At 34.8% G+C, this 26,881-nt stretch overlaps 1 protein-coding gene across 4 annotated transcripts in view; it reads right to left on the bottom strand.

Moving 5' to 3' along the window:
• Positions 1 to 26,881, bottom strand: part of MED13L (mediator complex subunit 13L) — a 313,145-nt gene that overhangs the window by 259,101 nt on the left and 27,163 nt on the right. For 3 of the 4 annotated variants that reach the window (XM_036993616.2, XM_036993615.2, XM_073223979.1), the window contains exon 2: positions 16,319 to 16,556. The exons of the other annotated variant lie outside the window; for it this stretch is intronic. In XM_036993616.2, the coding sequence (XP_036849511.1) occupies positions 16,319 to 16,556 (238 nt within the window). The remainder of the gene's footprint in view (positions 1 to 16,318; positions 16,557 to 26,881) is intronic. 4 annotated transcript variants of the gene reach the window in all.

A 26,881-nucleotide genomic window follows, 5' to 3' on the forward strand; every position in this document is an offset into this window, starting at 1 on the left:
ACAAACTTAATTAACCCTAATTAAGATCAGCATTACAAATATAAAAATAAAAATGAATTTATTTCAGAATAAAGATTTCCATACCCAACTCACTCATTTTTAAGTCATCTTTAACACTTCTTTACAAAGAGAGATATGAATATAAGGACTGATTTATTTTTTTACATTCATAATGTGACCTCAGTTAAGTCCACAGGTAACTAACTATCCAACCAAACTTCAAGAAGCATTCATGTACTGTATATATATCAACTTAAATTTTTATGATTTAAAAGTTACATCATTTCCATGGCAAAATTATTTTGAGAAAAAAATGTTAATACCAAAATTGAACCACAGTTCTTTTTCAAGAGTTCAACCTTTTAATGCCTAAGGACTGAATTCCAGATAGTTCTTGTTTAAGATCAACTGCTAAACAGCTTTACATGTGCAATAGCAAAATTATCTCTAACACTATCTATATGGAGTAAAACTGTAATATATAAATTACTTAGGTGTTAATACTATTATAAACTGACGAATCTTTTCACAATACACATCCAATAATCATGGAATCATCTTTAATCTCCATGAAATAATAATCTGAATTAATGTTCCAATGAATATTTACTTTTCCCAAACTCTACTTTCTCCTACTCAGAGATTTCCAAGAGAAAACTATGAACTCATTATTTATATAGCTGACTTCCAGATGTCCTACTTCTTTCAGCAGCCACTGAAAAATACAGTCTGGGTTTCAAAAAAAGGCCATAACCAATCAAGTTTTTTGCTTTGATAAACCTAGACTGGCAAAAGTTAAATTTTATAGTCCCTACACTTGAGAATTAATCAGCCAAATAAGTGACCAAGTAAACTTTGGTGACAATACTTAACCCTGGAAAAATTGAAAAGCTGGAAAAAACAGTTGTTCTGTTGTTTAAATGAAGCTAATGTATTTCTGAACTAAAAAGTCAGCAATTAGTTTGCAGTCCCACTGGTATTCAACTAGTTACGTCTTAATATGGGAAAGGCTGCTAATTATTTCATAACTACTAAATCTACTCCACATATTAAATAAAAATGAATTTAATAAGTAAAAGGTACAAAATTGAATCAGCAGAATCTTACATTTTTCCTTATAAATCATTCAAGTGAAGATTCAGAAAGAATAAATTCACAACTACTTTCCACTGCAAGACTGATCATCAAGCACCCAGCAAGATGCCCAGCACATAACAAGTGAACTATAAATATTTGATTATTGTCTGGTTCCTATTTTCAACACATAACCATTTCAAACCATCATTTATTCTTAGTTTATTGCACTATAAAGTTAAGCACAATAAGCATAAATAAAAACTATGCTGTGAATAGAAAAGCAAATACAGGAAAAGAAATGCCATGCAACCTGAATTTGGACTAATAATCCTTGTTAATCAAATATTCTTACTAATTCTGTATATGTAATAGTCAATAAAAACATTCTAGTCAAGTGATGATTAGCATTTACAATATGCTTAAGCAATTTTCAAGAACTATATCACAATCTCTATTTAAAACAATATAGGATATAACTGTAAATTTTTATTCTAAAATCCCTTCAGGAGCTAAGGCATAGATGTTACTATTTCAGTCATCCTTGCACAAAGCCATAAAATAGTACAAGAGACCATTTTTTAAAAAAATCAAATTTCTATGTATAATTTAATTAATACAGTATAGACAATGCCAGATGGAAAAGTACTCAATTTTTATCTACAAGTAGAAATCATGACCAAAACTATGAATTATAAAATAAATTCATGAATATTTAAATATTCTGACACTAGAGTTCATTAAAGGAAAAGTATGACTTTGAAATATATTTACATAGCACTTAAATCTGTGTTTTTCATATATCAACTTCATCTAGTATCATAAAATACAAGCTGTAATTCCCATCTTACAGATAAGAATAAAAGACAGCAAATTTAAATGATTGTCTACACTGACATATATCACAGGAAGAAAGAGACATGGTGTGAACACTTCTAATCTTATTTTTAGTTTATATACCATACATAATCTTATGGTCTTTACCTCTCAAAGGTAAAGATTAAATAAAGGTAAAAGATTACAAAAGAATGGCAAATTTCTTCCTGGCCTCTGTGCCATTTTGGATACATGAGGGTGAGCAGGAAGGAGTAATCCACAATCCATGACCTATACTTCTGCTGAATGCCAGCTGAGCTAAGGTCACAAATGGAAAAACAGAGTAATAGATGGTTCCTGGCCAAGAAGGTGCAATTTATTAATGATGGAAAGACTCTTAAAGCATCTTCTGGGAGATGTGGCTGCATTCCATGTGTTGCCAAATGGAAAATTCAATCAGTAGAGGAAATCTGAGCTACTGTGGGTATATGCATAAGTGTGTTTGCAAGCATCTTTGAAGGGGACAGATCGACTTTATTAAGGTTTTGTTAATAGCTGTTTTAAACTGCCATTTTAAATTTACAAAACTTGCAAAGCACTAGTTTGCTATCTTAACTGTTTAGAAATTAGATGGAACTAAAAAGGCTATCTTCATAACAATTGAACAAAGATGTATAATAACACCAAAAAAACGTCTATTAAGGATTTCACTGAAAATATTTGTCTAAATCATGTACTACCTCATTTTAGTATGCAGTATATCACCATGATACTTAAAGAAGTTGGTAGTAATTCAGGATTTCCAGGTGAGAAAGAGAAACCTCAAGAAAGTTTTCAGCCAATTTGATTCTACAGTGAAACGTGCAGTTTCCAGAGAGAGCCTCAGTCAAGCAATCTTAGCTAATCATTTCTATGTAGTATCAACTATAGTGTTGGGCTGGCAATTTATAACATATGTAGGACAGCCAAATTCACTCAATCTTATAACATAAATTAACAAGGGTTCTAACACATAAATATCACTAATCACTTTTACCCAACAAACAGTACTCTCCTATGGCCCCTGTTCTACAGGACAATTAGAATATAAGTTTTTTACCAACTGCCCAAACTACCTGAAGTACAAGACTAATAAAAAGTTATGGAAAATTGTTCAATTAATTTTAATAAAACTTTCAAAATTTAATAAAACTTATTTATCAAAAATAAGCAACTGTGAAAAAAAGGAAAGAAAATTGTATCACTGCCTTTTCAATATGCAGTTAAATGGAAATCAATGTATCAAGAAATATCTTTCAAATGTAATCATGTACTTTCCTTAAAACAGTCTTCTGTAATAAGAGCATGTTTTCTTATATGATCCATAATACTGAAAGGACTTCACAGTATACAGTAGTACTAGACTAATAATCTTTATACAAACTTCTATTACATTCATTCATTTACTAATTAACTTTCTCAGCAAATATGTGCCAGGGATTATGCTGGTCCTGGAATTACAATGACAGGCAATAGTCAGATGCAGGTCCTGTCCCGTGTCATCTATAGTCATAACAGCTTCCTATCTAGTCCTATTTAAAAACTCTCAAACCACCAAAATGCCTATTAAATCCAAACTCGTGAGCCTCATGTTTGAGCTCTATCACCATTCAGGCACAAATATGCATTTTCAATCAATTTCTCATCTTTAACTCTTCATTAAGAGATACTCCAAACTTTCCTACTCTATATCCCTTAACATGCAATTCCATATACGTGAAATGTGTTTGCCATGGCACAACTATATATCCAAATACCCAAATTCTACCCATTCTTTAAAGCTTAGCTCAAGAATCAACTCTTCCTCAAAGCTCTGCCTCCTCCTAAATAGTTCCAATAATACTAAGTGCCCCTCAAAGGACACCTGTAATAATGCTTTATGAACATATGCTATCTCCCCTATTAAGAGTGTCAGCTTCTGAAAAATAGAATATGTTTCTGATTCATTTCTGTATGGTACACAGCATCTAACACAATGTAGGCTCAATAAAAATCTACAGAATAATAGTGGGAATTCTATATATAAAAGATTGTTAAATAATAAAACTGTATTTATAAAGCTCAAAGTATGCCTTTAAAACATACCCTCAGAGAAGACAGGTAGTGACTCTATAGCATCTTACTAAGCTGATGGACAATAACTGCAATGGGGTATGTGGGGGGGACTTGATAATATGTGTAAATATAATAACCACAATGATGCTCATGTGAAACCTTCATAAGATTGTATATAAATGATACCTTAATAAAAAAAATGCCCTCAAATATTATTATTATTACACAATACTATAAATTGAAATGTGTGGGCAGCTGAGCTGAATCAATGCTGACCCCAGAACATCCCATGAAAATGTTTCTGCACCCTGAGTGTCTTCTGTAAGGTTGAAGGCACTGGGGAGAGAGGAGTGAGCATGTCAGAGACTGATGAGGTACCAAAGTCCCCAGCTGCTACGCCCTCCCAACCTGAAAAATGTGCCTTAGGCTGGCCAATCCTCACGCAGCTGTAAATCTAAGCTCTGCCTCCCCCTACCTTCTTTAAAAACTCGCTGCCTGCCCTGCTGAGTGTGACTTCCCCGGCCTGTGATAGCCAGACCGTGGAACATCACCCGGTAATTTGGGTTCAAATAAACTACCTGGCCCTTTGTTGCCTCTCTTCGCCTGCTTATTTCGGCTAGAATTTATCTTACATTTGATGCCAAAACCCAGGAAGGAGCATGAGCGTGGGGCCCTGACCAGCCACCGGTGGCCCCGCCCCATTCTTCCCCAACCCGGGACCTCAGCCTGCTCTCCGCTGCATGGACTATTTTCTGGTGAGTCCCTCAGTTTCCCCCGGTCTGCTTCCCTTCCTAACTCCGTTTCACCTGGTCCATTAGAAATCGTATGTACGCCCAGGTGGGGGCATCCGGCCCCTTGGGCATCCAGCCCACCCTCTGTGGGCATCCGGCCCGCCCCTCGCCCTGCGGTATGGGAGACATCCCTACCCCAGGCCCCAGGATGTCTGCAGGCATCTGGCCCGCCCCTGGCCCTGTGGTGGGGGAGATGTCCCTCACCCAGGCTCCCAGGACGTCTCCCCTGACTTGGCATGCTTGGGACGCTAGGCGCTCCTCTCAGCGGGATTAGTTGGGAAGTGGCACAGACATGGGGAACCAGCCCTCAAATGCGGAGGCTCAGACCCCATTACTGTGTCTCATTTCTAATTTGGCTACTCTATATTTGTCCCAGGAAGTTCGCAAATGGAAGCTAGTCTTTCTTTGCTCTGAGGCCAGGCCTCAGTATCCCTTAGACAATCAATTTCGCTGGCCCCCTGAGGGAACTTTCAATTTTGGCCTCCTCACCAACTTGATTAATTATTGCACTGGAGCAGAGAGTAGAGTGAAATCCCGTATGTGCAGGCTTTTTGGACTTTGCACTCCCGCCCAGACCTTTATGTTAAGTGTTCAACAACTCAGGTTCTCCTGGCCTGATCTCCAGTTAAAGATTGTCAGCCTCTTACTCTCCCCAGTCCTTCTTCCTTTTCAGATCCACCAGAACACCTCAGTTGCCTGCCTCCCTCAGCTCACAACCCCCTCCCCCTCTCCCCACCATCTTTAAGTCTTTTGTCCTCACACATGTTGCCGCCATCTTAAAGTCCTACATTCTCAACCATGCCATTGTCCTGCTCTCCTCTTCCGGTGGCTGCACCATCCCCACCCCCTCTCCTTCCGCCTTCACCACCCTCTTCCCCCACCAGAACATGCTCCTCCCGTCCTCTGGTTCCATAAGTCATGGACAGGAAGCTGAAGAAAAGGAAAGCAATTAGATATCAGTGACTCAAGTCTTTATATTGGTTTGTCTGTCTGTGTATATGTTTTTGTTTAAGAAGTGCTGCTGACTGTAGTCATTGTGTATCAGTCTGTATGTCTGTGTGTCCAGGTGTGTAGATGAAAAATATTTTCCTACCTCCGGATGGTATTAATAAAAATTGATTTAAAAACAAGCACTTGTGAAAATTGGGCATTCTAAAACTTCCAGAAAATCTGATTAAAAATGTTAAGGATTAATGCTAATTTAGGTTTGGCTGAGGCGGACATGTCCTTGTCATTATCAGCTGCCTAAGTTTACCTAAGGTCATTTAAGTTGATGTTATCTGCTAAATCTTTTAAGAATAAAATGCTTAAAGGCTTAGCTTTGTCTAATATTCAGTTAAGGTCTTGTAAGTAATCTAGCATAGTTGTTACAAATGAGTGAACTAAGTAAGTGTGGCAAGTGAACACCTTTTTAATTGTGTGTTACAGTGTGTATACCTATCTCCAGCCTAGAAATCTTTGTGGTAACCTAAAACCTTAAAATTTTGCTAAGTTAAAAAGACATACTTTGTGCTTAGTGAGAGATTATGTTGTAAAGCTCATAGTTAAGAGAAATTATAAAATGTCATAAATTTGTCGATCCAAACAATGCTAGTGTAACAGTGTACAATAGCCTGCCTGTCAGTGTTCACTAAAAATTAAGGTACCTAATAGTTTTAAGTTCTAATTAAAACTACTTAAAGTAATAAGGAAAACATTTCTGCATGCTAAAGAATGTGTCTTTTGAGAAAAGAAAGTAACTTTGTTCTAAAGTACAGCTGTTTATTTAGAGAGAGAACTCTAAATATTAAAAGAAAGTTGTAGAAAGTTTGTAGAAGAATTTAATATGGTCATGCTATATAAAATTAAAGCAAATGAATCTCGGTATCAAGTACACAGCAAAATTAGAATTTTGTTTTCAGTTAAAAAGACAAAGTTTTCTTAACTGTTAGTCTGCTCTTAATATTGAAAGACAGCAAAAGGTTCTCTAATTGTTTTATCAAAGCAGTTTCTCATGCCTAAAGTCTCAATGAGTTTGTCGGAGTATTTAAGAAAATGAGATCTTAATATTAAAAAGACTAAAAGCTAAACTTTGCTAACAACTGTATAACCTTCTTTATTTGCCTTTGAGGTATTCTGTTGTCATTCTAGTTAAATAGAAAGTATTGCTTCATAGCAACCTATAATCCTATTTAAGCAAGTGCCTTAAAACTTTTAACAGCTTCCCAAAATCAAATTCAAAAAGGTACTTTTACCTCTAGTTAACTCTGATATTTTCCAGAGGGCCCCTGGAACATGTCAAAGAAACTTTTTCTCATTAGAGAACGTATTTGACTTATTTAGCTTATTTATCTGATATATAATTACCTGCTTAATTACCTAGAAAGCACTGTCAAAAAGAATAATGCTAAACTTTGTTAGTAAATGTTTTGTTACAGAAATATCAGAATTTCTTTATGTCAACTGTCTTACAGTAAGCTCTCATCAGATCTTTAACCATTGTCATTTGTAAGTCTTTTGTCATTTATAGTCACTGTTTTATTAGTCCTAAACTAGCAAAGAACTAGATTTCAGCAGAACAGATAGTAGTTACATAAGATTAAGTAAACTAAGGAAGATGATTTTGTAGCTTTTTGTTTCAAATGTTGCCGATAAAGTGTTTTAAACTTGTTCTCTTAAGCTGACAACAGTTTAGTAAATGACTGCCTTTATAAGCAGAATTGAAACTTTATCTTTCTCTCTACCTGATCCCTCCAGAATTTAAAAACCCTCAGTGACTATTTTTATATTTCATGGCAGTATGTTTATTTGCATAAGTTCAATAAGAACCTGCTTTCCTTGTAAGAGGACCAGTTAAAAATACAGGTTATACTACCAAGGCTTTGACTGGAATGTCATACCTGAGAAACACATGCATAAACTCAGATATGAACAGCTTTAAGGAACTAAGGTTGACTTTATAAAGCCAACAAAGCCCCTCGGAAGAACTGGCCTAGTACCTTGCTTACAGAGTTCCCAACAGCCTTACCAGGTTGAGAAGGAAGGTCACTTCCTGGCAGGTGCAGGAACCTCAAGATGTCTTAGAGACCTCGAGAAGAGAAGAATTCACCCAAATCTACAGGTACTGCAGGCAAAGCCTGATGGCAAGTCTGGCTTGGCTGTCTGGCCTCGAGAGGCCTTTAAAAGTTCAATCTGAAATTCCTTATAAAAAGTTCCAGCAAAACACATTTAAAAGAGCCTATATAATCAATTGCTCTTCTTGCTGCACTTACGCAAATAATCAAGCCAACTGTTAATTATTTTCTTAATCTGGCTACTTCTAATAAAAATAAGGGTGATTTTAGAGAACAGTATTGTTTCAATAATGCAGTCTTATCTATACTAAATCCTAATACTAGTCATTGAGATGTAAACTCAATCCAGAATTTTAATTTCCCCATAATACCTGGATATGATTCTCAATTAGACTCTTCATATTTCCAGTTCTCATATTCAGCCATGCATCCTTAATCTCATCAAGTTTGTCCTTCCAGAATAGAAGTGCAAACCTTCTGAGGCCCTCTCAACTGACCAGTGATAGAAATCTAGCTGCACCCTTTACTGTGCCCCTTGTCAGCATGAAGCAGCCGGAGTAGTCGTCGCCCCTTTTCCCTGGCAGCAGCTAGAGTCTCTATCTGTAAGAGGAGAAAATAAGACAGGGACCATAAGCATAGACAGAATAAGGTGAGAGCCTCTGGAGAAAGCAAGGAAGGATATCTGCAGTCAGAGCAATGTAACTACATGCTACAAACTCCAACCCCCGCCTCCCCCCCGCCCCCCGATGCCCCTTGTCAGCCAGAAGTAGCCAGATCAAATCATCGCCCATTATGGCCAAAAGGCTGGAATGTAAGGTTGAAGGCACTGGGGAGAGGGGTAAGCACATCAGACACTGATGACGTGCCAAAGTCCTCGGCTGCTGCCCCCTCCCAACATGAAAAATGTGCCTTAGGCTAGCCAATCCTCCCACCGCTGTAAATCTAAGCTCTGCCTCCCCCTACCTTCTTTAAAAACTCACTGCCTGCCCGGCTGAGTGTGACTTCCCCGGCCTGTGATAGCCAGACCGCAGAACATCACCCAGGAATTTGCACTCAAATAAACTACCTGGTCCTTTGTTGCCTCTCTGCACCTGCTTATTTCGGCTAGAATTTATCTTACATCTTCTAGTTCACTGCCCCAACTATGCTGGGAATCAAATTAAGATCTGTGTGTATCTGGGCCAATCACCATAATGCTATGTTTTAAGTCTTTTTTTTTTGTAAAACAGTATGTGCTTATCGAGGATGGGATGGCAGGGGGTATGCATTTAAATCTATTTGAGGCTCTGACTGGGTTCTGGTTAATGAAGCCTTTACTGTAGCAATGGGGATAATTGCCCCAGCCACACTTGCTATTCAAATTAAAAGCCCCTCTTTGTTACACTCTTCATCAAACTCATAAATGGCATGATAAATTTTTCCATGGCAGAGTCACTGTCAACAAATGTCATTTCCTTCCTACAATCAGAGTTGTATGTAATTCGTCCAAGGATGCCAAGGCAGGAATCCTTTCCAGTATTAGTATCTACTATACTACTTTCCAAATAAAGTTAAAATATATTGCATAAAATTGATTTGAGAATCTAAGCCTTTCTCTCAGACTAAATATATTTCAATGTGAACAATAAGCCCTCTTATAAATGGCAAACATCAAAAGTGCTTATTCAAGAGACCTCATCTTGACGAGGTTCATACTTCTCTCATTCAGGCAGTCATTCCACAAATAGCTACTTATTTCCTACTGCTGTCAGAAAGTACGCCTTCAAGAAAGTCTTACCTCACCCAAGGCTAGCAAAGCTATAAATAAAAGTCATTTTTAAAATAGAAGATATTTTGCATATGACACATAAAATAGGAGGAAGAGGTTTCTAATAACAAACAGGTTTGTGAATACTCTAATCTTCACTTTACCATTGTATACAAAGTATCTTTTTCAACACAAAGACATTTCATCTAGATCCAATTTTTATCTCATTCTTAATTTTTTTTTTAATCAAGCCAGTTCTGCTGCATAATTAACTACAAACTGCAGGGTATTATCCTACCACAATACCCCAGCAACCAGCTCATATTCAGTTACACTATCACAGCACACACACAAAAAAAGAACTAATTGTATGATCGTGTGGATATTGTAGAAGCCCTTTAGTTCAACCTAGATGGGTCTCAAGAGGATAATGCTTATTCTGTTGAACTCACTGCGAAATCACAATATGAAAGAGCCAGGATCAAAACAAGACCCAATTATAAAAAGAGTGCATTTTATCAATGTCGGGTTTATAAGAAATAGGTATGTAGCCCAGTACTTGTAGAAAATTGTTAAAAAATATTTACACAGATGGCATGTTAAAGAAAATTATCTTATATTTACTAGCCATGATGATAGTCAATGAGAGTATCTTCAGGTGGCATCTAGGACAGCATCAGTCATGAAATACTTAAAGCAACAAAACCCAATTTCATTAATTTTGAAGTCCCTAAAACAGATTCCTAAATTGTTGGAGTCTTTTGGGAAAGGAGAGAAGCAGCGTATTTATGTGTTATTTCTACCATTAATGTATCTTTTAAAAATCTTAGCTCCTAGTTACTGATGGCTGAGTGTATTTATATCAAGTTCTAGTTACCATCTGCACAAGCATCATAAAACAAAATGGAAACTCTTTGTAAATACTTTCTCAATTATTCATGAACATTAAGCACAGATATCTATAATTCTATCTACTATACTTTAAACAGGTCCAGAAACCATGTGACTTAACTAAATAGTTGTCTCAGGAACTACCATCTGATTCATGCAATGGTTATCCTGTTCTTACATATTTCTGATTTTTGCAGATCTGGGCCTATGATAGTACATCTATAAAAGAAGAAAAGAGAGGCAACAGATATGTAATTCTTGCTTTTCAGTTACCTGGCTAAGGTACTTTATAAAAGCAAATGCTATTCTCATATTTAAATGTATTCTATTCATGTCAAGTTTTTATGACTCCAAAACTTCATTTTATTCTTACATTACCTTTATCAGTTTGGTGTATGCTAAGTTAGGAGGATCTAGACTAAATGTATGAGCAGACATTAATGGGTCAACATTTGCCAAGTGTCACACAAAGTTAATTTTCATTTAAAATAAAAAAAAAAGGTAGGTCCTCAGTGCAGAATCATGCCAACCAGTGTTCACTCTATAAGTAGAGGAAACAGATTTGATTTGATATAAATAACAATTGTAATAGTTATGTGAGTTTTATTTAAAATAGCTTGGTAAAGTTCATTTATTCATTTTATATTGCACAATCACATAGTGTCACGTTATATAGGTATAACTTCACAGTCGATAATGGTTTCAATTTTTAAAGGTACAAACATGGGTTTGTGTTCCACTGTGACTAATAACATGACTAAGTCATGGATTTTTCCTAAGCTTCAGTTTCCCTTTGGGCATACTAATATCAACAGCATAAATGGGAGGGGACACTCACTGAATTCTCTCAGTGAGGATCCACAGAGGTCCATTCCCACTTCTTTCTTAGAAAACCCCAGTTGTATTTTAGGTACTTTTTACTTCGCCTCCTATACAGAATATACTCTAAACAGTAAGACTGACCTGATAGCCATATAAATACATCAGGAAGGAATTTGCTTCTAAGTTCTGTAGCAAAGGTGTTGCTCTCTGTATATGTAATTTTATGTCTCTACCTCATTCCATTTTAATTTTCAAATATATAATTTTTCCTTCAATTAATTAATTAGGCTGTTAAATTCTACTAATACCTAAACTTCTGTTGCAATTCACCATATTCATATTCTTACATCAATCTCCCTCAATACGAGATTAAACAAATTGTTTTACTGGGCAAAGAAATCTTTATACCACCTTAATGTACAATAACCTCTTCTAAATCTTAAAGTTCTCTATTAAGGCACAAGATTTTGAGATTAAAATATACACAAACGAGGAGAAGAGGGGGGTGTTCAAACAGGCTATCCTTAAAATTGCTGAAGTAAATAATTACATATCAGTCACAATGCATTCATTGCTAAAATTGCATACCAAGGGGGAAAAAATGTAATACACCAAATAACAATGTACCTAGTTTAAGGTTAATTTTCAACCCTACTTGTTCCAGTGGTGATTTTAACATCTCATTAGTGGGGGTTTTACTCAGGTTTAATTTATACAAGTAGGTGACTTCATAGCAATGCAAAAATATTAGACCAACCATAATGCCTATACTAGGCAAAACATCAATCTCCCCCAACCAAAATCAACTGACTAGATTTAACTTTTTCCTGAAGCAGCAATCTTTAAATTATAATTTTTACCAACTGTTTAATTTTCTTGACATTAGAACGTAAGCTCTTTACATGCTATTTCACCACATCAGTACAAATGTCTCTTTTTCACAGAAAAAACTAATTACATGGTTCAGTAAGTTGCCTGTGGTAACCCATCGATTTTATTTACATTCAAAAGTTAGACTTTAGCTTGTTGTCTCATTTTCAAGCACATTTAGCTTAATAATCCTATTTAATCCATTAGATCTTTTTCTATTCTTCATATGAAAGAATTCTGAAGTCCTTATGATCTTACCATATTTTTACAATATAAATTTATAGCTTCCAAAATCTTTATTTTTCTCTTTTAAGGATATAATTTATAATCTTCTATTAAATCTACTAATTCAGTTAAGGGTGCACTAGGATTATGTGGAAAATCACCTTACAACATAAACCATTACTATTTTAAAGCTTTAACAAAATAATTTTTTCAAAACTAAACACAGGAAAATAGAACAGTATATAATTATTTTAAAAATCAGAAATTTTATATCAAGACTGAATAGTTTAGATCCTAATGAAAAAAAGAATACTTGCTTCATAAACTATGTAGAAATAGCCACTATTTACCACTGGGTACCGGCTGTCTCTAGAAGTACTTGTTCCTCATGAAATACAAATGTATTCCATTATTACTCACAATATAACACTAAATATGAAAGTTAAATTTATTTTCCAGGTGTACTGTCTTAACAATCTCAAGAATTATTAATGCCATGTAATAAAATCTCCATATAAATGTAAATACATAAAACACTACAAATCTAGAATGCTAGAGAATGATTAGTTCACCTGTTTACAAAATCACCAGAATTTTATACTTGAAGAATAAATAAATCCATACAGTGCAAAAAAATTATTTTCCAGTTTAGTCAGAGATTAGTTTCAAATCATACATTAACTCCCAAACATGAAGATATAAAAACAAGAAGGAAGACATCAGGGATCAGATTTTCTCTTTAGAAATCTCAAACTGAGTGATATTTTATGTAGAGAATTTCATTCTTGTCCATTTTATATATAAAAGGGCTGTTACCTCCACAGAAATCAAATTTTTTCATTTCCATTGAGAATAAACCCATTTAAAATGTTGAATAAAATTATTTCATTTAAGCAAAGATAACCAAAAATCAACTAAAAATTCAGACTACAAGATACATGGTAATATATTCCTACATACTTTGTCTATGATTTTAGAAAACTCAGTATCAACACTTATCTTTTTAGTATGCTAAGCAATAAGGCTATTAATTTTCAGTTTGACTTTACCATTCATAATTAGCCTTTGCTACATCTTCAGTGTTTTTCTTCCTTTCTCCTCTCCTCTGACCCCCTACCTTTCCTGTGACTTAAGAATATTGTCTTCATTCATCTTTTAACTGCTTTTATAAAAGCAGATACTCAAACAGCATGGAGAATATAGCCAATGACTCTGTAACATCTTCCCAAGTTCACAGACAGTAACTGCACTAGTGGGGGTGAGGATTTAATAATATGGGTAACTGCTAAACATATAGTGCTGTTATATACTTGAAACTAAAGTAAGATGGCATATCAATGATACCTTAATAAAAAAAAAAGATTATTTGTCAATTTTAAAAAAGCAGATGAGTCAATGTTTTCAAATAGACTCAACGTCAGGTTTTTCTTCAAGCAAGAGTAAGTTTGTTGGAGAAGAGGATATTGACACGATCTCAAAGTTTTGCCCCAAATTTACTTACTACCAAAAAAAAAAAAAAAACGGTGTCTTTACACTGGAAAAATCTGGCAGACACTACCTTAACCAAGCAATCAAACTTACAAGGATCAATATTGGTACAAGCTGACATGATATGCCTGTGATATGATGCCACAGATAGTACACATCACCCACTCAATACGCTTGCCAAAAATGCTTAACTTAAATGTAATCATGAAGAAACAATAAGACAAATTCAGAATATGGAACATTTGATAGGACAACTTAATGCTCCTTCCAAATAACATCACTATCATTGAAGCCCCCTGCCCCCAAGAAAAGACAACTTGGAGAATGTTCTAAATTAGAGGAGACTAAAAGGAGAAGACATCTAAATGCAACATGTGATCCTTTACGGGATCCTAACCGATCTACAAAAAGCATTACTGGGACAATTGAGGAAATCTGGATATAGAGTAAATATTAGATAATTTAATTATGTCACTGTTAAATTACTTAAGGATATGGTAGAATTATGATTATATAGGAAAATGTCCTACATTTTCATAGAAGTTACATGCTTAAAGTATTTAGGGATGAAGGTTCATGAAGTCTAGAAATACCTTCAAATGGTTTAGACAGAAAAAAAAAGTCTATGCGTATGTGTGTGTAAATATTTTTTAAAATAACAAGTTGAGGGGAGGAAGTTGGGTTCTTCCTTTGAGACAGCTAAACAAAGGTTATATGGATCCCATCATTTGAGACTACAGATTATAATCTATATATAAGATCATAAGTAGCAAACTGACTCTCCATTCTCTTCTCTTAAATGGTAAATTTGTACCTCTAAGAAATAAAGACCAGACCAAAAAATTACAACATAAGGAATCAATATGGAATAGAGAAATGGAAGGAGATTTAGAGTCAGAAACAATCATGAGAAACAAAGGAGAAAGAAACTAAAAAAAACATGCTGTATTCCTCTATTACATGTATAAAAATTTTGTTAAAGAACAAAAATATGTCTTACACTTAAGTGGACAAATATAAATGTTGTAAGCTTTTCTAGGAGGTATCTTATTTTTTAAATTCTGGTAAATGGAATCCACATGTTTAAAACTAATTTTACTTAAGTTCATTACATGATATAAACTTTGAGATGTACATAAATTCTGAGATTTTGCTGATTAACCAATTACATAAGCAATCTCACCCAGAATGGGTTCTTACATTTATAAACCAAATACTCTAAAAAATGAGGGGAGAGAGGTTTGAATTGAATAGACAAATGGACCATAACATAAAGAGCTCAGTTAGTCCACTGTAGTTTACTGCCCTCTGGCTGTTGTGGCAGGAGATACCATAGATGAAAGTGGCTGCAAAGAAAAGCTTAAGAAAGTGTCAAGCAGAAGTTGGCAGGAAATCTTTTGGGCAAATTTAGATGCTTCAGAATGACCCTCAAAAATACATTAAACTTAGCTTTACTCCTTCCTTACAAAAATATTAGACACATCAACTAACCAAACATTTCAAGCACTACCTTTTTCGACACAACAATTTTTCAACACAATTTTCACTACAATTTTTCAACACAAACAAAATAGATAGTAGTATGAGCATAATAAAAGCTGGCTCTAGGAGACTGTCAAAAGAGTTAATGACCTACCCAAACTTAAGATCATAATTAGTCTTGACTTAGCAAAATTCTTTAGCATATTAGATAGAAACACTTAGGTAAAGAGATAAAGCTCTTACCACTCAGAGAATACTGATAAAATTTGCTCTGATTACAAATCTGTGGTAAATACAAAAATGAGGTTAGAAAATGAAGCTCTTATATTAATTCAAGTTTCCAGATATCACAGGTAATCTGAAATTAAAAATTAGGAAACACTGGAACAAGTATTTTCTGTAATCACTTAATTACATAAAAAACGGGAACAAAGCAAAGGAAACTTGACACACTGAAATCACTCTTTAATTTTTCTTCAAAATACTATCCAATGTCATCTCATTATTTTGTCCAATAAGGCTTGCACTAAGTTTCTATTTTCACTTTACAATTTTCCACCAGAGTTCAACTGGCAATGAACCACAACAGCCACAGTCCAAGAAAAAACAATTCTGTTCATTTCACTAACTTACTCATTACTCACACTTCACTATCATTTTAAAACAGTGGATCTTAGCCTCATTTAGACCCCAACAAACCCAGGGGACACAATACTTTCTTTTAACAATAGTAACTAACAAGATTCTGATTCCCACCATACTGGGAAAGGATAAAAGAATTTGAAAGAAAAAAAAAGGCAGGGCTGGAAGGGGCAGAAAGAAGGGTAAGAGTAAGGATGTTTCTTGAGAGAGACACCCATTAACACAGATATTTCTTTTCAGTAGGTCTTAACCTTTTCTGGGATTTACCACTGTGCAAAAAATATATGCAGCAAGTAATTTTTAAGTAAAAACAGAAACCTTACCCTGCAGTTCATGATGTATTACACCTACTAAGTTGGGTTCATCTCCCCACCAGAATATCCATAACTCTTTGCAATCTGGTTTGACATCACGACGCCATACACACAGCAAGTTGGCTTGCAGACAGCGGATGAAACTTAACAGGATTGGATCATCTTGGGCTGGGGCTGAAATTATGGGTCCACAGTCCCCATGCCCTCCAAAATTGTACCTACGCCATTTGATTCCTGTGAGTTCAGCCTGGAAAAAGACAAGAAAATTACAATGGTTTTGATTTGTCTTTTTACTTACAGAACACTAAAAACAGGCTTACAAACAGATAAACAAATTTGCAAAAATATTTATACTACACTTCATGTAAGATTTCTCCCACTGAAATATGTATGTCAATCCTTAATTTTTAAAGGGCAAGTAAGTTTATTTTTTCCTATCAAGATTTCTACATAGCTCTTTATATTAAATACCAAAATAAAACAAACAGGTCATTTTCTGTTGAACCATTTTTTTACCTGTACATTTACTATAGAATCCTATATATAAAACTATTCCTATTTTTCTTTATTTGATTCACAAATTTTATTTTGAAATCAGGTCAGAGGTAAAAAAAGTAAGTTTATAGAACTGAAATAATGTCTTTCAAAGGATTTGCTCAATTTCTTCCCATCCAGAAGCTAGAGTTTAAGTCCTTTTTAATCAGAGAAGCACTTAGCATGCAGTTACCACAGTGCTTCATTATTAATGCCAAAGTAAGATACTAATAAAAAATGTTGTCTGCAATCTATTCATCTTATTTAACATGTAGCATACTTTGCTACTATAACAATTTCCTAATATAGCTTGGTCTTTTGTTTTCTAAACACATTTTAAAACATGGGAACTAAACTAGCTGAAAACAGAACCTGTATGTTTGTTCTATTACATATATTTGTATTTTAAAATTTCTTAGACCTTAGGTTTAAGGAATTAAACTTCAAAGATGCTTCAACACCAAGGAAAGCTTAATTCCTTACTTACGCAGCTATAATCTACAACTATATATTCAAAACTGATAGTAAAACTCTGGCTCATAATATAATTAACAAACATCCCACATGCCCCTAGAAGTCAAACCTTACTCATGTTCTCCCTCTCCTCTCTCTGTCCACCCCCATGCCGAGTCAGTAATTTTTGTCAACAAGTTGTTTTTCAAAAAACAAATACCACCAAGAAAAAAATATCCGTATTTTTTACTAACACAAATGAGGCAAATTTAAGGTACTAAAACAATCAATCATTATCATGAACAAATGTTTAAAACTGTCTGAAATTGAGTGAGTTATCCTTCTATACTATGGGATAATGCAAATCTAATATTTAATGAACATTCTTATACAAAGCTGGTATGGCATCATTTAGGCTTTCCCTTTATGCCACTTGGTTTCCTCTGACTATAGAAGTACTACATGGCCAATGCAAAAAGTTCAAAGGTAAGTAATACATGTAATTATATTATAATCATATACAAATAAAAAGTAAACCAATCACACCAGAAATTATTTCCTGTTAAACACATGACAAATAATTATTAGCATCTTGTATGTATTCTTCTTGTTTTTCTGTACATACACATTTTTAAAGTTGGAACCATAGTGCATGGTTTCACTTCCTGCTTTTCACTTATTTGTATAAATTATTCTTCAAAAACAGTTTTTAATGTTTGCATAATATTCTATTAACTGTTTGGAGAAAATATAATTTATTCTACAACTATTGGACAATCTTCCCTTTTTTTCACTATTAGAATTATTATAACTGGTGAACACTATGGAACATTATTATTTTCCTGATTATTTCCTTAGAAGAGATTGTTTGATATAGAACTGCCAAAAAAAGAATATGAGTATTTTAAGACTCCTTGCTGAGTGCTACCATACTACTTTTCAATTATAGTCCTAATACAAATAAGCTTCCCCCAAACTGCATCTCTTTAAATACCTGTCAAATTAATAGAATGTTATGTCCCTGTACTAACCTGTAGTCATTGCTCGGCTTAGAGGAAATAAATTTGATCAGAACCTGAGGCCAGCCTTTCTGGGTTAGAATCACAGCTTTGTACTTACTGACTGTAAATAGCAAGTACCTAACAAGTTATTTAACCTTTGTTTCTTAGTTGCCTACCCAGTAAAATCAGGATAATAATATTTATCCTGTTGATTAAATGAAGCATTTAGGACAGTATCTGACATATGGGAAAAATATAAATGATACTATTACCATTACTAGTAGTAGTAGTAGTAGTAGTAGTAGTAGTATATTTCTCTCTATCTATTCATATCCTTTTTGTGTTTATCATGTTTCTGTTTCTTCAAATAAAAGCAATGTGTGTATTTTGATCAGAAATCCTAACATCAATTTTTAAATAAATGTCAAAAAAGGAAATTAAATAAAAAGACTAAAAAGGGGCACTTGAAATTAGAAAAGGTAATTTTAAGACTAATTTGTCTTATCACAGCCTAAGCTAGTGTTTTATATCCAAGAATCTTGGGAGGGACTGTGGGAGGAAGAGAGAAGATAAATAAAAAGATACCAATAAATATGAATCACTAATACTTACATTAGCCATGTTTAGAAGGTCAGAAAATTAAGATATATCAGAGATTTTAACATCAAGTGAGTCAATCCCCAAGAAAATCTATGAACAGCACATTTACTCACTGGAATAGTTTCACCTGTAACACCCACCATGGTTCAGCAGACAAAATATTTGGCTTTGATTCAGGAGAATGGTTTCCTAATCTTAGCACTCCACTAACTTCCTGTCAGTGCTTCTATGGTCTCAGTGGTAAAGGAGAGCTGCAGCCACCAGCTCTATATTCCTTACGGAGTTGTTCTAGCAAGTGATATAATACGAATGCAAGTGACATAACTGTAAGGCTAACAAAATCAGTTCATAACTAATTCAGCTAAAAGAACTGAAAAATGTCCAATTATTTTTGAACAATTTGATTCCTTTGCCTTAAACTAAAATTAAATATCATAATACCAATCTTTCTACTGGAAAATGTAACAATGAAACACCATTCAAATCTAACAGATGAAACTAAATATAAAATGAATGTTCAAAGACTTAGCTTTGAATTTAGAATTAATGTTTGATACAAGGAAGGATGACTTAGTGATACTGAAATACTTTGTCCAAGAAAAAAATTCCTATCATGAATGTATATTCAATTAGACTAAAATATGCCCTCCTATACTGCGAATCATGTTTATAGTTAAAAATTAATCCCAAAACAAGGCAGTATGCCATAGAGAAGACAAGTAGGGAGGGACTCTATAGCATCTTACTATACACTGAAGGACAGTGACTGCAATGGGGTATGTGGTGGGGACTTGATAATGGGGGGAATCCAGCAACCACAATGTTGCTCATGTGACTATATATTAATGATACCAAAATTTTTTAAAAAAACATTCCATGAAGAAAAATTCAAGCTAAAAAACAATCCCACAAAATTGGGTCTAATTTCTGAAAAATGACTATATCCAGGGCTCAAAATTCTTTACCTAATGATTTCAAGACTATGAAGCAACCCTTTAAAATATTTCTAGATGCAAATTATCCCAAAAGTGCGGTATTTCTCAGTCAGTCACAATCCATAACAATCCATAATAACATTTAAGCTTTAATTGACATGGTTTTTAAAATACAGAAACAAAAACATGAAATTAAGATATATAAAGAACAAACCAATATGCACATACATATAATAATCACATCATCATCATTTACTCATCACCTACTTAATACCAGGCACTCCACTAGGGTCTTCACATATAATTTCTAATACCAAGGCACTAGGGTATGCACATGTAATTTCTACTCTTCACAACAAGCAAAAGAAATTAAGACTCAGAAAGGTTAAATAGTCTCCCGTAACCACACACGTAGCAAATGGCAGATCCCAAATATAACTGGATTTAAAATATAACTGAATTTATAGCATAAATTCTTTCCATTCTGCCATGCTGCTTCATAGGGATAAGAGTAAAAACTAGCCCTAGAGGATTATAAAATACTATGAAGAAACTGTCATCAACTCAATTTAGCAATGTCAAGAGCTCACAGCCATACATTCTAATTTAAGAAAGTTCATGAATCTTTAGTCTTCCTGAGGTATTAAGAAAACTAGTATAAGAGTGCCCACACACCATCCCATAAATAGAAAAGATTTTTATTTCATTCAGATAATTATATGCTTTCTTTTACCTGTTACCATTATTAGACTGTATCGACACAAGCTACTTCTTAGAGGATATGTATAGCAAACCAAGACAATAACTATTCTAATAGCAGGAGAGACCTAAGGAAATTTTCTCAGCAGTGGCTGGCATTCTGCTGTACAGGTAGTCAGAAAAATTGAACTTAACTGGTGGAGACTCCCCTGGACTAACGGTTTGTGATTAAATAGATTACAACAGAATCAGGATAAACTGTGAATGATTTGAATTAAATAGATTAGAACAAAATCAAGATAAATGCACTAACAACATAAATAAATATACTTAAAGAAATTTTATACTGATTCTTAATAAATTACTCTTTAGGTACCACCCATAGGAAATGAGCTGATAAATTTTACCAGGGGAGGTCATTTCCTTGCACTGACCCACCACAATTAGACCCCACATGACCACCAGTACATATACTTGTAATGTGGCTCCCCACAGTTAAAACTACTTTCAGTTGTCATGGAACAGAGTAAAACTAATAGACCTTGATAAGAATGAACCCAGGGTGTGGTATCATGGAAAGAACACTGGCTGGAGATCAGGCGATCTAGGTTCAAGACCTAGTTTTTCAACTGTTTACCTATATGACATTAGGAAATCTACTCCATTTCAGGGCACCTCAGCTTCCTGACTTGTAAAGTGATATGGTTGACCTAGATACTATAAATGAGTTCAAGTCTCCTTGCCCAGGCTAATTACATCCCACTCATAAAGGCTACTTATAAATGAGACTGAACCCTTATTAAATACCTTAGAATGACCAGTAGGAATAGGAGAACTGTCAGAAGACATCTGAGTTTTCAAGAAATCGTTCAAAGAAAGATTTCTCAAAAGACAGAAAATTAGCTTAATATCAGTCCTGGGCAGGATTCTAGGATGGTGTGAAGGCAGCTTTGGTTATCTGGAGCTAACATAAGTGCACTAGGAAATTTCAAGTCTCCCTCACTTCTCTTCCTCCTGTAATAGGGTCACTGCTTTAAGTAGATCAGGGAAATACAGTGAGCATATTAAGTCACCCCTCAACTCAAGTCAGAGGAAGGAAAAAAGGGGTAACAGGAAACATAACTAATTGGTTCTAGGTAAAGACAGCAGAATAAACACACACATCTGCTTTTGCTTTCTCTTAAATCCCTCTAAAACATCAGTAATGAAGTTAGTTTCCTTGCTTTTTTTTCCCCCTTAAATCACAATGGTATGTAGGAGAGGAGATGAGAGCATTAAGATTTTGAAAGCTAAGCAGCAGATGTTCAAGAGGTAAAGAAACTTAACAATGCTTAAGAAAACTGAATCCTAGCAGTGGAGAAAGCATAGACAAAACTCATTTTCACAAAACCCCCTTGACTTCAAGAATTATAAACACAGGTACCTTTGGAAGTAATGCTGAGAAGCAGAGGAGATAAAATAAGGACAACTGGTTGGAAGCCTGCTTGGAAGGCACCCAGACCCTAGGTACCCTCTCCACTGCCCTTCTTTACCCCATCAAGTAACTGGAAGTATTATCTGCGACCAATAAAAAGAGAGGGTGTGTGGACTAGGGTACAGAGGCACAATTGAAGACAGGAAACAAGTATGAACACAGTGCATTAGGGAAGCACATACAGAATGAAGGTCAAAAACCACCCTCTCCTGTCATCTCCTTCAAAGAACCCAGAAAGCTGGCAACCAGTCTTTTATCCCTGAGAAAGCAGTCTGGGAAAGTTTTCTCTAGGAAATATGACCAGTGCAGTAAAAAAAGACCTCAAAATATCAGAGGTTCTCCAACTAAAAAGCCCACCCAGATCAGTGGAATGCACAGTAAACAAATGTCACTCACATACTCAGAATTTCTAACCAGGTTTTAGTCCACGATTCCTAAACATGAACGGACAACCAGGAGTTACTGAATAGTTGGAGAAAACCACAGAATTATAGAGGCAAAAATGAATTGAAAAACATCTTGGAAAAAACAGACTACATCGAGAGAAAAAAAATTTTTTAACCTATCAATATTCTCAAAGACATAAAACAGTGCAACCATTAAAAATGAATAGGACGCTTTTTTAGAAAAAAAGAACAGTGAACTAATAGCTCTTGGAAATTTTTTAATAATGATGCCAGAAATGATCAAAGCCAATAAAAGGACTGCAAGATAAGTTTAGGAAATATTTGAGAAAGCAAACAAAACAGAAATGAAAAACAGGGATGTAGGAGAAGATAAAATTGGATGAACAGCCCAGAAGTTCAAAACCAAATACAAGAGCTTTCAGAATGAGGAAATACAGAAAATGAAAAAGAGGAATGACTGACAAAATAATTCATGAAAGTTTCTGAGAAAAAAATAATGTGAATTTCTAGATTGAAAGGATTCTCTGAGTACTCAAACAATAGACTAAGAGATTCAAGGAAGGCATATTATTATAAACTTTCAACAAACTGCAGAGAAAGAGAAGGTCCTGCAAGTTTGCATTTGGTAAACGGAGGTCACATATAAAGATCAGGAATTAGAAGGATTTCTGATTTCTCAACAGCAATACCCGCAACAAGAAAACAATGGTGCAATAACTCTGAAATTCTAAAAGACAACTTTTCCAAACTAGGTATCAATGCCAATCTAAACTACCTATCAACTGTAGAAATGGAATAAATATATTTTTAAATATGCAAGGTCTTAAAAAAAAAAAGGGCCTTTTCTCAGGGAGCTACTGGAGATGTACCCCACCAAAAGGGAAGAATAAGCCACGAACAGGCTGTGTGATTCAGGAAATAGATCCAACATGCGAGGGAGCAAAAATTCCCTGTAGCATTACAGGGAGTACCCAGATAATTCCAGGTTGTCAACGGTGCACAAGTGTAGAGGGCAACCAATCCAGATTATGACAGGTCAGCTGGCTCCAGAAAAGACTCCTTTCATTCAAGAGGATGAAAATGATATAACACCTGGTGTATCTGGAAGTCTTAAAAGGACATTGAGACAATAGGCAAAATGTCTGGGGATAAGTTAGTTAAAAATACATAGAAAAGTACAGTCAACAACAACAAAAACAATTAATTACCATCTTCAAGTTACACAGAAAAAGGAAAAGTAATCAGTTTGCTGGATGGCTCAACCATATATTAACATAATCAAATGAATGTTAACACTGAATGCTAGCCAAAAATGCTAAACCCTCAAAAAGTAACTATGAGCTTGGTATTTGGAAACACTTAAGTAGGAATGGAGATAATCAACAAAAGAGGGTAAAAGTTTCTGCTTCTGGAAAAAATAAAACAGATCAGGAGCAGAGAATGCTATGGTATAAACCTTGTAGACCTATGTGATTTTTTTACTATGGGAGGATACAACTCTGATTTTAAAAAAAGAAAAACAAAACTAACCTAAATGTGGTAACAAAATATATTTAATAGATACAAAAAAAATACTACTAATATTGAGTACTCAATTACACAATTTTATAGACTGATTCTGGACAAATTCTTAAGCTTAAGAAATTAGTATCCCATAAATTGTGTTGCAAAAGCCAAAAGTTATTTACCATGTATTAAAATACTGTGATGCTGTCACTATTTTCAATAGCCAAGATATGGAAGCAACCTAAGTGTCCATCAGTAGATGAATGGATAAAGAAGATGTGGTACATATACACAATGGAATATTATTCATCCATAAGAAGAAAACAAATCCTACCATTTGCAACAACATAGATGGAGCTAGAGGGTATTATGCTCAGTGAAATAAGCCAGGCAGAGAAAGACAAGCACCAAATGATTTGACTCATCCAAAAACTGAAGGAACAAAACAGAAGCAGATTCACAGAACCCAAGAATGGACTAACAGTTACTAAAGGGAAAGGGACTGGGGAGGGTGGGGGGAAGGGAGGGATAAGGGGATTAAGAGACATTATGATTAGTACACATAATAGAGGGAGGGCACGGGGAAGGCAGTACTGCACAGAGAGGACAAGTAGTGACTCTATAGCATCTTACTATGCTGATGCACAGTGACTGTAATGGAGTATGTGGTGGGGACTTGATAATAGGGGGAATGTACTAACCACAATGCTGCTCATGTGAAACCTGAGCATAAGATTGTATATCAATGATACCTTTATTTTAAAAAAAAGAATAAAATTACCAAGAACCAAAAAATTAATAAAGAGAAAATAAAAGCACCTTTGTGAGGGTTGATAAATAAATACATAAATAAAAGTACCTTTGTGAGGATAAAAAAAAAAATACTGTGATGCTGTCTCTTTTCTCTATTTTTAGATGATTAGAACCCCAGCTGAGCTGAGACATACTCCTAGGTGCATGCTCCCTCCCACCTAGCTCTGCCCAAACTATTCTACCCATAGCTAAGTGCCTGCCAGGGATTCCCTCTCTACAAAGGTTCTGAGGACAGCAGGACTTTGGGCCTCTAATCTGATTCCTAGCTAATATATAATTTCCATGTGGTGAGAAATGCAGTGTGATACCTCTCCAATGAAGTTGTATATTCAAGATACTGATATGGAATAATAACATTTTCCTCAATTGCAATATTCTTTTCAGCCCTCAGTTTATCAATATTAATTCAAAAATATAAAGATAAAAAGTAGGGAGCTGGTTTTGCAGAAGTATGAGTGAAAAGGACTTAGGTTTTATTTGGCAATAAGTTTTAACACAATTAATGTGAAGTAGCTACTAAAAAAGTTACTGCTGTCTTAGGTTACATTAATAGCTTAAAAGATATATACTATAGAAGTATATAGTACCTAGATCCTACACAACAGATCTTACTTATCAAATCACTAAACCAAACTGCTTTCAGTTCCTAACTCCGTACTTTGAAAGGAATTTAGATGAAGTATAATAAATTAACAGATGAAGGACTAGGTTATTGAGGAAATCTAAACATCTCCTATAGCTGGAGGCTGTAGGGTAGGACCTCATGATCAATAATTTCACGCAAATAAAATGGCAGCAAAAATAAAGGAATAAAGCCACAGTTGAAGTTGAATGAATTTAATGCAGAGTTAAGAAGATTCCAAAAATATTGGAAAAGTCATCAATTTATATGAAAGACTGGTATGTGGAAGATGATTTAGATTTGCTCAGTACAGAACCAAGTGGTAGCAGAGAATTAAATAGAAAACTGATAGTTAAAACAACAGTGAGAGCTTCCTCAGAAAAGAATCCCTGACTGAGATCCCTGAGAATCATAGATATTGGGGGTTAAGAAGAACCTGGTCAATACTAGATGTGGTTTCAAACACGAAAGGGCTGGTTAGACAATATGATTTATAAGGTTCCTTTCAAACCTAAAATAGGAATCTCGAAGATTCCTTCTTTCCAACCATAAGATTTCATAACTCTAATATGATTTATATCTCAGTCAACTAGTTCAAGGGTTGGCAAACTGTGGCCTGTGGGCTGGCCACTTGTTTTTGTAAATGAACTTTAGTTAGTACACAACTATGCCCATCTGTTTACATATTATCTGTGGCTGATTCCATACTACAACTACAGAACTGAGTAGCTGCAACTGAGACTGTATGACCCACAAGCCTGAGGTAATTCTCTGTTCCTATAAGAAAAAGTTTGCTGACCTCAAGCTAGGATAACATATACAGGCAAACATGACATTTAAAATATAAATGAGAAGCACCAGAATTGCCCTCCCATCATAAATAACTAGAAAACTAGACAAAAAATATGAAACTACTGTTGTTCAGACACAACAGGCAGCACAGAGCTAGGATCTCTCAGAGAAGGAAAACAAATTTGGTAGGCCCTACAAAAACTAGGGTAGCTGGAATTTGTAAAAAACAGATTACCAGAAAAGAGTTATGAAGAAAAAGAGCCCCATAGAACTGATAGGGGTTCTTTTGACACTGTTCATAAATACTAAGCTGCACATACAAACGTAAAATTCAACAAGACCAGGAAAAGAATTACTAGAGGGCTACCATTCTTATAGGTCACACAAAGCTGGGAGACAATCTAGTTCTCAACAGAGTGAAAAAACCTTATTAAACAGCTTGGGCATCAGACAGAGACCATAGGAGGGTCATGACCCCAAAGTAGAAAACTTGGCCTAGCATAAGGATTGCTAGAGAGCCCACCCTAAGAATCAAGTCTCAAAAATCATCATCATCACATCTACAAACCAGAACAAGATTCAATTCTTTAAAATGGGAAATAAAAACCCAGCCTTTTAGTAATGTAATATTAACAATGTCCAGCATCCAATAAAAGAATACCAGACATTCAAAGTAACAGCAAAACAAGACCTTTGGCCAGGAGAAAAATCAATAAAGAGAAACCAACCCAACAAA

This window comes from Manis javanica, chromosome 15 (genome assembly GCF_040802235.1).
Source record: "Manis javanica isolate MJ-LG chromosome 15, MJ_LKY, whole genome shotgun sequence".
Taxonomy (NCBI): domain Eukaryota; kingdom Metazoa; phylum Chordata; class Mammalia; order Pholidota; family Manidae; genus Manis; species Manis javanica.